The sequence below is a fragment of the Odontesthes bonariensis genome, chromosome 24 (assembly GCF_027942865.1).
Source record: "Odontesthes bonariensis isolate fOdoBon6 chromosome 24, fOdoBon6.hap1, whole genome shotgun sequence".
NCBI lineage: Eukaryota > Metazoa > Chordata > Actinopteri > Atheriniformes > Atherinopsidae > Odontesthes > Odontesthes bonariensis.
Window position 1 is genome coordinate 13787461 of NC_134529.1, and position 12925 is coordinate 13800385.

The 12925-nt window shown below is 41.4% G+C and overlaps 2 protein-coding genes across 2 annotated transcripts; one reads left to right on the top strand and one right to left on the bottom strand.

Moving 5' to 3' along the window:
* Positions 1-2040: 2040 nt before the first annotated feature.
* On the bottom strand, positions 2041-9865 carry kif25 (kinesin family member 25). The gene is made up of 15 exons (XM_075459358.1): positions 9797-9865; positions 9600-9665; positions 8365-8478; positions 8098-8239; positions 6635-6738; positions 6462-6547; positions 6327-6366; positions 6176-6243; positions 6020-6094; positions 5707-5853; positions 5369-5545; positions 3944-4098; positions 3612-3857; positions 2993-3148; positions 2041-2759 (listed from the first exon to the last, which is right to left on the bottom strand). Exons 1-15 carry the CDS (start codon positions 9863-9865, stop codon positions 2608-2610), a joined length of 1797 nt encoding a protein of 598 aa, XP_075315473.1. The 3' UTR covers positions 2041-2607.
* A 372-nt stretch (positions 9866-10237) lies between these two features.
* Positions 10238-12582, top strand: ccdc167 (coiled-coil domain containing 167). The gene is made up of 4 exons (XM_075458964.1): positions 10238-10354; positions 10525-10619; positions 10906-10958; positions 11189-12582. The coding sequence occupies exons 1-4, from the start codon at positions 10304-10306 to the stop codon at positions 11305-11307; spliced, it is 318 nt and encodes a 105-aa protein (XP_075315079.1). The 5' UTR covers positions 10238-10303; the 3' UTR covers positions 11308-12582.
* Positions 12583-12925: the final 343 nt, after the last annotated feature.

Genomic DNA, 12925 nt, shown 5'->3' on the forward strand with positions numbered 1-12925 from the left:
CATTATTATTATTTTTTTCTTCTATTTGCCTTATTGTTCGTTCAAAACGTATCGTTGAGTTGATGAATGTATTGTGCTGTTACTACTTACTTGCCTGCGCTTGTATGGATTTGCTGTTTCTATGTTTGGGGGTGGGGGGCACGGGACAAACACCCTGGTTTAAAAAAAAAAAAAAAAAAAAAAAAAAAAAAAGATTAGATCAATACTGTTTAACATGTAACTTATGTAACTGTTGACTGTAACAGTTTGCTTGACTTAATAAAAATCTAATGTCATGTTTCAGCTCTACAGGTGATGGTTTTGTTGTTAAGCTGAGTTTGAGTTTCACAAAAACACAAAGGGCCCGCTCTGTCGCCAACGTATCTTTGGTCCATTGTGGGTGGCCCGTGATGTCTTTGGATATAAACTGCTTGCTCTATGTTTACGAAAACAGAAATGACTCCCCCGCCTCCCCTTATATTATGTTGCCAAAAGAGGGCTCTAAATGTTGGAAACTCAACGTTCAAATTCCAACTAATTATGGACAACTAACTGTAGGACTTAAGGTGAACCTAAACTAAATTTCAGAGACATTTCATCCTCCGCCTGTGCTATCCTCCAAATTTTAAAGAGAAATATCTGGATCCATGCTAAAACTTTGTTTTCTTCCTTTCTTTAAGATTCATTGATGTGGCAGTTGGAATCAGTTTTACTTCACTTTTGATGAGTCTTAAATCATAGGTGAGACTCACTGCAAAGCTGTTGAAACTTCCAACTTTGATTGGAAGCTTTGCTGTTGCTTTTATTTCAAAATGAGTACAGAGATATTCGTTAATCTCTTCCTGGATTAAAAAGACGATTGACTGCTTTTAAAACTACGCCTAGTGAGATGATGTGAAAACGGTGCATCCTTTTATTCAAATGACATGTTTGAAGAATGGAGACTTGTCTGTACTAAAGCTCTTAACATATATTTGATATACGACGGAAAGTCGTTATCATCGTCAGGTCATATGTCATGACAAATGGAGCCAAATGATCCACATCCGGACCTCCTATGATAAACCATCAGGTTAGAAATCATCTCTGATTTTATTAGACATACCTAAAGACTGGAAGTTCAACCTGAAAGCTCACATGTTCTGTCACACTTTCACATTCCTTCATTTCCATTTTTCCCCACTTGCAGTCTCACTTTGCTCATCTTCTCACCTCTCTTTTTGACACTTCCTTCCCCGTCATCTCTCCAAACAAAAGACGCTCCTTGAGTGTTCCTGTTTACTATCTTGTCACTCTTGTTATGATCTCTCTCTCTTTTTTTTTTTTTTTGTTCCGTCACTGTTTATCTCTACGCCTGCAGTTTAAAAAAAACGCTTTGAGCGTTTGAGCTTTCATGTCTGGGTGGCTCATGTCAGCTTTGGGACAGCATAGATTAGAACTTCAATACACTCAGCGCAGTTTGCAGAGTGCTGGTAGGAGGAGGCTGATTAAAAAAGCAGAGAATATGTGTAGCTAAGGGGAGGTGATGAAAAAGATTTAATTAGCAGATAAAATGTTCTTTTACTCTGGGAGGTTTCCAACCGTTTCACCTTAGAGGGAATAATTGTCTTGCTTGTTTTCTTCCAAAATATTAAACTGGAGTCAACAGAATATAATTGCCTTTGCAAATAATCAACAGCTAAAGTACTTCACTGATTCCACAGCGGACAGTTTTACAGCCCCCTACTAGAAATGTGCTTTTGCAAAAATATTCTACTTGCCAGCTCCCATCGAGTGACTGCAAAAGAGAACGCTAGAAATAACACTGCTGCCCCCCCGTGTTATCTACTGCAATCTGCCTACAGCTTCCCCACCGAAGAAGAGGTTCGTATAGAAAGCCTTTTGTGAGTCATAAAGGGGACGTAATTGGTTAGTTTTAGACAGACGGCACAATGTACTTTCGCACTGTTGTTTATTATCTATTGACAGTAAGTTCTGGAACAAACCAATACACAATTTTATACTCTAGCAAGTTTTTTGAAAGATTTGTCACATAAAAAAAAAATACCATTACACGTTCAGTGTTGTGCAAACATAACTGCACCCAATTGTTCTAAAAGTTTGAAGGCAAAGCAGCCGTCGGTATAATAAAATAAACGAGCACATACAGACTACTACAAAGATTTTGCATCATGCAGTGCAGCTCGGTCGAAGATTATGATCTGTACATTAATGCTGGTGTAGATAAACACAAGTTTAAATTGGAAATCAGTAGGTTCTAAATACAGTATTTGGCTAAGTTAATGTAACCTAATGGAGACATGTTAATAACACACAAAAGTTCATAATATGCTAAAAACTTAATTCTACCAAGTTGTACTCAAACAAAATACATCAGTTTTTTGGGGTTTTTTTTACCCAAAATGTAGCTAATAAAAACAAAACATGGCTTTAGACGTCCAATAATCGCACCACAGAGAGATATTTACTCTCAAGGCAGTGAACATGGGTTTATCAGTTTGACTGATCAGTTTAAGGTTCCACAGCTACAATCTAATTAACAGTTCTGACAGTTATGTAAAAAGATAACGACCATAAGGAAGTATCCTTTACCCCTTTAATGTCTCTTCCTACACCCTCCACTGTCTGTCACTTAACTCTGAGTGCATTTGTTCTTCTTTGGGGTCGCTCCTTCTGGACCTGACGGGCCCGCGTGCCAAAAGCGAGAGACTGCAGGGACTCTGTGATGAAGCGCTGTGTCGGAGAGACGCACAGCATCACCAGCAGCTTGGCGTCGCCACCTGGTGGACAAGATGGAGAGGAACATAAGCAGATTTAAATTCAAACATGAGACAAACAGATTTCATATCTAATTGCAAACTTCCGCAGTGGTGTTAGTGAGGCAGTGTCGGAATGTGTGATGTGTCAGGAGGTTGAAGACATTGTGGGGTGGAATATCTCTTTACCAGTGGCACACATGCTTAGCAGGTGGCGTTGGTCCTCAAAAAGAATGAGCATTAGTCTGTGTACTCACCTATGGCATCCTGGAGCAGATGTGTGAGTTTGCTGTTTCTGTAGGGGATGTGTGGCCTCTGTTCAGCCAGAGCTCCCAGGACATCGGACAGAGCCGAGAGACTGCGGTTTATACATGACACCTCCCACAAAGCTGCACCCGAACCTCCAGTCATACCTGGCTCAAACATTTAGATGACTGACAGTTAGCCAATCTGTTCAGTGAAACAGTAAATATGTTAGGGGCAATTACAAAAAGCTGTAACTTTGAAAGTGTGCTTTGAAGTCTCATCTTTGGAAGAACCATACGTTTCATGGTTCAGACTTTTGTTAAAACTTGTATTTGAGCAGATTTAAATCTCCATTAAGCAGCATGTTCAACCCAAATAAAGACCCAATGATGGTAACTGAAATTCTGATATCAAAAACTCACAGGTTTAGACTGAAATGCAGCCATTTGAGTCTTAGGCTGCAGAATTATCATGTTTTTAAAGCCTCAAGTCCTATTTTACAGTTTGCCATACTAGGGTGGGTTAATTTTCCAGTTAAATCATTGCCTAATGCATCCAACAATACTCACGGACCTATGTTCCTATTATTCCTACAAATTCAAAGAACATCCTTCAGCACTGAGCTCCTACCGACACATTCGCTTCCTGCCAGGTCCACCAGTTGCAGCTTAGTCCTGAACGGAGCCTGTGAGATGCTGTGTTTTGGGGAAGGGCAAGGAGAAAAACAAGGGGAGGGACATGGAGAGGAGGCAGGGCTTGCAAACATCTTGTCAGGTGAGTGGCGGGCAGCGGGGTTGGCCCGACGACAGCGTGGACTCCAACACTCCTTATGAGTGGAGCGCTGCATGTCCTTTTTGGCACTCTGTAGCCTGTGGGCTAAATGACAGAGGGCAGCATGCAGGAAATGTGTTATTGGTGCAAACGCAAACGATTCTGAGAGCGCTTGTACGAATGTGTCTCACCCAGGGCGAGTGCGTTGAGGCTCTTGGAGGAAATGGTGAGGGTGACGATGAGGTGAGAGCGCGAGGAGTCCCTGTGGACGAGGGTGGGACTGTGAGCCCTGAGCTTCAGAATGCCGTTGATAATTTGCATCACCTCAGAGGCATCACACACAGGCCTGGAAGACAAAGTGAAATCCATTAACATTTTGCAAAAATGCCGTCAATCTTCTTTTTTTCCTATTTGAAAGTAGCTTTGCAGCTGATCTCGCCTGCAAAGGATTTCTTGTCAATTCTATTGCTTGTGTGGTCTGTTGTACTATCAAACTAAAGACAGTAGCATTTAAAAAGATGACAATAACATCCCGCTATAAAAAGGTAAGAATAAAAAAAAGCCCAAGTAGGGCTTTAATAACCCCACTTTTGTAGAAGCAATTATCTCTCTTAATTTCAAGAGGAAGCTCTTTATTAAATGATTTGATAGTTTGATCGAATAACCTGATTATTTTCTGTGCTTCCGAGGAAAGTTTTGCGTTCTTAGGTCAAGAATAAAATGGCTATTTTTCTGTTGCCTTTTTACTCAATGTGTAAGTAGAAGCATATTCAAAATTCCCCCTTTGAGGATGTTAAAAGAAAAAAAACAACCATAACATGGTTAGTACATTCTCTTTCAGGCATGGAATTTACTCATGAAACACAACATTTTTCCTCAGTCAGGTTCCAGCCTTCTTATACAGCAGTTCACAGCTCAGCTTTGCTGGATGGAGCATTGTCATGGACCATTTTATTCTCAGCATCACCAAACTTCTTTTGACTGAGCGAATGAGCAAACTCCAACTGCCACCTCCCATGCTCCTTTACCAGTCATGGTTTTTACATTTGTTTTTTCTGGATGTGAATCCTATTTCCCTCAAGTTTCTCACAGTTTGGTCACAAATGTGAAGTCTTGTGTTTTATCTCTTGATGTGCATTTTTCTATTTCAATTCATATTGCTTTGAGTTTTCTGCCCTGACCCGACCGTCTTTAAACTGCAGAAGAGGAAAATGGAAGTATTTGAGAATAAAACTGCCAGTCAAGTAATCACTTTGGTGTGTTTGGGTGTGAGCTTTCAGGCTTTTACTGTTTGTGCTTTCGTGTGGTAATAATGGGCCTCACGGGTTACTGACTACTGCAGATCTCAGAAGAGGCAGACTCCAAAGAAGAGAATGTGGAATCAAGGGACATACTCTACACTTTGTAAATTCATGGCTGAAAAGGATGCAGTGGTAGTGTCTTTATGTGGAATTTTTACTAAAGCATGCCACATACATTACATTAAGACCTCAATAAATTGTGTCGACTGGCGGGAAAAAAAAAAGAGCATAATACTGTGTTTATTTTAAAAATCAAAAGCTTTGATATCTCAAAAATATCACCCACACAGTCACCTAAGCTCTAAATGTACTCACTCATACGTGAGGGAGGTGACCTGGCTGGCACCAGAGGAGGTGGTGATGATGTCCCGCCGCTGGCCCGCAGCGTTTCCCTGCTCATCTTTGGCAAGCAGGTCATACACCTCGTTGTTATATACCTCCATCACCGACACCTCCACACTGTGACTCTCTGGTGGCTTCTCAGATATAAGCCTGTGTGTGAAAAAGCAAAAAAAAGCAAAAAACTTTTTATTGAGTTTCAGCTCTAGATGTGCACTAGATGTGTGCATTTAATGAACATAAACCTACAGCGGTGTCCACGGCAGAGTGTAATTAACATAATCATATTAACATTTGGCAGGCATTTCTCTCACCGGAAGACCTCAGCGGCCGCCTTGGGGATAATACCCTGCTGAAATTCCTGCTGCATCCCTGAGTGCTCCTCCAACGCCTGGGATCCCATCATGGTGTGAGTTTTTCCACTGCCTGTCTGCCCATATGCCGTGATGCACACATTATAGCTGCAAAGCACGAAGAGATGAAGAGATGATATTCAACTATTAGTGAAGCCCTGCAGCCATATCATGTTGCTCAGTTTGTTCTTCTTTCATGCCTCTCCCTTTCACAGAGTGAAATGAATGTATCTGAATGACACTGTACTTGATCTGCTTTCCGTTGCACACTCACCCGTCCAACAGGGATGTAAGGAGTGACTTGATTTCCTTAAACACAGCATCCTGGGAGTCCTCTGGTCCATGGACCCTAGAAGAAATACATTTGCCAAAATGAAAAGAACAAAAATCTGAAAACAGACTGCATCATTATGCCAGCGTTTTATTTTACCTCTCAAATTCAAACATCTTATGTTGCACTGGAATCCCTGTTCTCAGGCAATTCACCATCACAGTGTCCTGCAAAAAGGCACCAAGTGAAAGCACTGCAGCAGACTAGCACCAATGAATGGGAATCAATTTTGAGTGCCTGTAAAACTCACATCACTGATTGTATGGACTACTTCTTCTGATGATGCAGGCCTGATAAAGACAAGGACAATGATAAACAAATTTTCCAGCATGATTTGCGCTGATATATACGTTTTCAGGCTGTTTTTACGGTGTGGGAGACGCACCCTGATCCACAGCCGGAGGGTTGGACATGGTCGAAAGATAGAACAGGGCGCACCCTGCAGTGAACCCTGATGTTCCCTCTCAACTCCTGCAGCAAACAAAACCAACCGTAAGGCATTGTTAGGTTAGCTGCAACTGGCGTTTATCTGTCGATGCCCGAAACATCTCTCCTCACCACCAGAGCGTTGTGAAGTTCTTTCCTCCTCTGCCTCTCTGCCCTGCACCTCTCCCTCTCCTCCTCCAGAGAGTGCTCCAAAGCTGCAACACGAGCCTGCAGATCTGTACACGAGTTTTTTATCATGAGGTTCCACAGAGACATACAACATCCAGTGCATCTGCCTGTTTTTACACCGCACTGAACACTGGATCCGATCTAGTGAGAAATCTGATGCAGTGCAAGCTTAAAAACTAATTGTAATTTCTATTTTGTGTGGAAACCTATTCAGCCCAGTACAAAGCACAGTTTGTAGAGCCATTAACAGTCTGAGAAAAAGAACACACTCAAAAGCAAAATCCCAAGTGAAACATATATGAAATCCTCTAAACAGAGAAAACTGCAGAAAATAACAGAATTTCTCACTTCTCCCCAACTTTATCAACTAGCATAGACAATGAGAGCTCAGTCAAGAAAATACATTTTCTTTGAAGCAGCTTATGGTACATATGCACTGTGTGCTCAGGCTTATCTTGGCTAGCGTATGTGACAAGATCACTTTCCACCAATGGTGTGAGAGGGGCTGACCAGCTGACTAGTGGGATTGTATAGTGCAGAACAGCTGTCCACCTTCACTGATCTGAAAGGGCAGGTTAGCAGAAAGCGAAGGGGAGGGACTGCTTGAGAGGATTATGTTGACTGAGAAACAGGAAGCATGTAGCTTGTGAATCACTTCAGAATTAAAGATGCACAGAGAGAGATTGAGAAAATTACTGGAAGAGAGTGGCAGAAAATGTTTCCCTCTTTTCCAGCAAGCTCCAACTGAGGAGCTCTTAAGCTCACTGGCTAGCACGTAAAAACCAAAAGTGACATATAATAAGATCATCGTTTGACTTTTTTAACAGATCAGATTAGATTAACATTTTTGAATCAGTGGTCATTTTGGGTTTTCGGAGTTACTTTGCATAACTTATGGGGGACTTTGTATATCCATGCAATCATCTGCAGTGCTTCAAATTGTATAAACTCAAATGCCTGTTGTCTAATTTCATTGTACTTGTACTAATGCAAATTACATATGGATGTATGTGAGCTCTTTCAATTGCCAAAGCTGCCCACATGTTCATGCAGCCCTGAATGAAGACATCATTTTCAGCTCTGTGCACGAAAGCATCAGCTTGTACCATTATACAACTTATAGAACAAGGAAGCTGAGAGGTGATGGATTTACTGTAAAAGTCAAACTTGCACAGTTAATTTGTCATTTTCTAGAAAAGGAAATCAGAGTGGCTGCCTTTTGTTCCATCTCACTTCACCCAGGATTCCTCCCAAAGACCAAATTTTCAAGGTTTCGACAATAACAAGCAGTTGAAGTCAACCTACGTGTCGGCTAAAGAAAGCTTTCCTCAGACATGCGACCTCCAGGTGATGTAAAAGATGCTATATCTATGTTAACATGTGCTTCCATACGTTCAGACACTCACCTTCAAGTTCATCTCCATGGCGACCATTCAGACAAGAGGTAGCTTGCTCGACTTTCTCTCGCAGCAGCTTGCTCTGCTCCTCAAACTCTGAGGCAAAGCTCACGTACGCCGCAAACATTTCACTCAGGTCCTGCTTCAAAGCCTGCCATCAATACACACAGGACAAATCTAGTGTGTGTATTCAGATTACCTGAACCTTGATTTTTTATTTTTTTTTGACATTCAGACCTGCAGAAACTTCCATATACAAACAAAGCAGACATGTACCTGGACCTGAGAGTGGAGCTTGAGAAGGGCTGATTGGGATATGTTCCTTTTCAGCTGCCGATGGCTCTCGGCCTTAGTGTCCCCTTCATGGTTCCGACGTAGTTTCCCTAAACACTGAAAACGATAAAACAAAAGGTGCAGTGATTTAGTAAAACATTTACAAACAGAATTGGAAATACAGCATACAAGGCAAAAACAGAGTTTGCAAAATTCCAGTGAGCCAATATTTGGTATATTTGACCACCATTATTCTACAGAGCCAGAACCCTATTAGACAAGCTTTCTTGTCATTTCTTAAAAGTCTTCAAGAATAGTTCTCCAGGCTTCTTGAAGGACTTTCCAAAGTTCTTCTTTGGATGCCGTAAAGATGATCACACACTGCTTCAATAACATTAACGTCCAGGTTCTAGGATAAATCTCTCCATAAGACCTGTTTCCACTGATTTTCAGTCCAGCTCACATCATTTGTCATACAGCCTTTTCTACCCGTTTTCCCATCATTAGGAATGACTTTTTGATAGCCATCCTTCCATGGAGACCATATCTAAGGAGGCTTCAGTGAACAGCAAATGGACCAACTCTCTGTTCCTGTGTCAGGTCTTTGCTGGAGTTTTTTTTTTAGACACAGTCATCTGCTGAAGATTGTCATTTTAGGGCTTTGCTCAACACACTCCAAATCATGCTAATATTTGCCAAGTTTTCAGCTAATAGCTCTTTGGGAATCACCTTGTTGGTGCAAAGTGCTGCTAGTAAAACAAGCGCCAAATGATCATTGTTCTTCAATTAAATCAGGTGAGTTCTAAGTGGCTTAAAAACAAATTAAACTAAGAATTAGTGAAAAAGTAGTCAACTGCCAGTGAGAAAGTCTCCATAAAGTCTGGAGATCTGTTAATCTAGAGTCTAGACCACTTCAAAAGATTACAAGAAAGTCATGCTCATCATACTCACATTTGAAATTAAAAAAAATAATAATAATAATCACATGATCCCACTCAGTTGTCTACAGGCAAGATAATCCAACAAGAAATATCAGCAAAGATAAAGTTAATTATATATATATATATATATATATATATATATATATATATATATATATATATATATATATATCTCATTCTACAGTAGTGAATGGACCTAAATAGCAATAATAAGGTGATTTCAGTAGGAACTAATAAAATAGGATTGATGGATGGAAGCTTAATCCTGCGTGTAATGAATGGCAGCAATCTCCTTACCTCAGCAAGTCTTAAATGAAGGATAGCGTTCTCTGTCTCCAGCTCAAGTATTCGCTCCTCTTTCCTCTGAAATACAGTGAAATGTGTCCACGAACAATATTACAAGCGAACACAAGTGGAGTTTTAAATCAACTCAAATCGCAATATCAAGCAATAATCCCGCATGTCACCATCACCCGCCGCACACAATCACTTACCCTCAGATTGTGCTCCAACAGATGCACCTGATGTGCAAATATTTGGTCACGGTTTATAAAAAGAGGCATTTTGTCCCACAAGGAAATGACCCCAACGGACTGCAGACTGTTTGCTCTCGTCCTTTTCCTCCCCTCCTGGTCAAATTGTGTCAGGTCATATAATCCGATTAGTAAAACCCGACAACAACCCCTTAAATTCAATTACCCGTAAGGATATGAATACTGCAAATTATTGCACTTAGACTGGAGGTGGTAACCTCTTTGGTGTACAATTTTCTTGTTTTAATGTAATAACGGCTGCGTTTCAAGACTGACCCATAACGCGACTTCCACGCACACGGGTCACGCTCATTTATTGTGGACACATTTCGCAGACAGGGGGCGCCAAAGCTCCCAAATGAGAGCTGCGTTGCAACGGAGAAGTAAATATAACGAAGAAGAATCATTTCCGCATAGTCAGAGCTTGTGTTGGCGAGTTGTACTATCAGTTCTCATTTCACTCACAGAATGACTAAATTAAAAGACAAGAAGCGAGAGAAAATCAGTATCGCCACCGAGGTACAGTATTTTCAGCTTCGTTTTTGCACTTGCTCGCTAGTGGCTGTGAAGTTGACGTTTGTTTTGGTGCATGACATTCATTCACCGTGCCGCCTGCTCCTTCTCCAGGGTTTGTAGTCTTATTCGGGGTACACTAACCTCGCTTCATGTCTCACCTGTGACTACCGCAGATTGACCGTTTGGAGGAGAAACTGGCACGTTGCCACGACAACCTGGAGAGGGCGGAGTTTAAGAGCAGGAAAGAGAGGCTCTCTGAAAAGGAGAGGTGAGGATGGAGCATTGATGCGTCATAAACAAACATACAAACAGGAGTTTACATAGATACAGTGGAGGGATTCTAACCAAGTGGGCGTCTGGGGGCATAAAGGCCACCAGAACTCTTACACTGATTGAAGTTGGCAGACTGAGGCAGTAAAGGCATTTTTATGTGGTCGTTTAACATCTGTCATAAAGTGACAGCTGATATTGTCAGCAGTTTTCTGTTTGTTTTTGTTTGTTTTTTACTTTTGTGGTTATATCTAACAATGCCTTTCTCCCTCTCTTTTCCACAGACAAGAACTAGAGGATGAAATGGGAATTATGAACGAGAGGGTGCAAAAGTTGGGTGAGTAATATGCGATAAATTAGTTTTTCCTTTTCTCTTGAATAATTTCTTAATGAAATGTTTTCAGATTTTGCCAATAGGAGAAAATACAGTATTATACATACTTCTAAACTACTACAAAAACCAGGAAGGACTCTCCAAGACCTGCTAGGCCACATTGTTTGGAGAAACAACATATGACGTTGTCTGCCGTTGCACCCTCACGCCATTTTTGTGTTTTTTCTCTCTAGACAAGGAGCTGGAGTCATTAAGAGGTGAAAACAGGAGGAACATGCTGCTATCAGTCGCTCTGCTGGCTGTCAGCGCTCTCTTCTACTATATCTTTTTCTGCAACGAGGATGAGGCATGACCCCACCAAGGATCTCGGGGGTAGCTACGGGAAACAAGCTCAGGACTAATGTTGTTAAGGATTTCATATTGGACACGAGGGGCTCGTCTCATTTGTCCACTTTGTCTCCATTCTCTTCAGTTCTCCTGTTTGTGACTCAGCAAAACGTTTGAAAAAAGTCTCGCCTCCTAAAATGCACTACGAGGAGAAAGCCAGTTTGGTGTAGGAGCTATAAGTGAGGATACCCTGGTGTATCTTTCAGGTCTTTTTGGCCTCTGCAGTGTCTGAAGGGAGCCAGACATGTTAATCTCACATTGTAAATTTGAAATAAAGCACTTACAGGCACTGGCACAGACGGCTTTAAAGCTTGCCTAACAGAAACGATCGACCTCCCCTTTCCTCGTGTCTTATCTTGCGTCCTTTGTTCACATTGCTGGTGGGAGGGACAAACGCATGAGGAGAAAGGTTGAGGAAAGCAATCATCGATCTAGAAATTGGGAATTGTGATAAGGGGCAGGGGAAGGACTAAAACATGTGGAAAAAGAGCCAAAGAGTTGTGTTGATGAAATGGGGTAAGCTCTGCCTCCAGATGGCATCATTGCCATTTCAATATCTCTTCAGGTCATAAAGCCTGGTTCACCCTGTGCAGTCAGAACCAACCTCAGCTTCATTAACTGTATATATGGATTGTGAACCATGCTTGAAGCTTAATAATTATCTTGCAAATCAAAACACTTGGTGGGGATTCCCGCATGTGCTTATGTGAACGGATAAAGAGGGCTTCTGCCTAGATCTGTGCATCAAATCATTTACTTTAACCTGGGGAGGGAGTGAGCATCTTTTGTTTGTATTGTCAGCATGTACGTTGTTTCAGCTTTAAGTCTCATTGTGTTTAAAGAGCTTGTTGCCGTTCAACACATAGCCTCATCAACCAGCGGAATGTAAAACTTTTCCTCTGCAAATCAGCCTATAATTACAATATATGAAAGAGGTTTCATGACATGGTGCCAGGCATGTCTGCCTTTCAGCCATATGTGCGATGATGCATGGTAAACTTGATGTATGATACATTTGATTGTCTTTATACAGTAAGAGGGAGTTGCAAAGAACTTTTTCTTTATCGTGTTATTACTTTGTGCTATTCATGCGCCTGTCTCCTACAAGAGCTTGGGAAAACGTGCCAAACACGCTCATGAATGTCTTGTTTAAAAGAAATATGAGAAGTTTTTTTTTGAGCCTTTTTTTTGTGTCATTCTTTTTCATGAATACATTAAATAATTTGTATCCATTTTGGAACATATTGTTTGTGGTGCATTACTATTTAAGTTATTTTGTCGACACGTCACAGCTTAGACTTTTCTGGAATTCATCATACTTGACCAACTGTCGGGGCGGTCGGTGGCGTAGTGGGTTAAGCAGGCACCCCATGTACAGAGGTCCTTGCTGCAGCTGGCACCCGTTCGAGTCCCGTGTCAGACAGCCCTTTGCTGCATGTCATTCCCCCTCTCTCTGCCCCCTGCTTCCTGTCTCTTCAACTATCCTGTCCATTGAAGGTATAAAAGCCCCCCCCCAAAAAAAATACTTGACCAACAGTTACTACAGCTGATGAAACCCCACTAGGTATGATTTCATGTGTGCA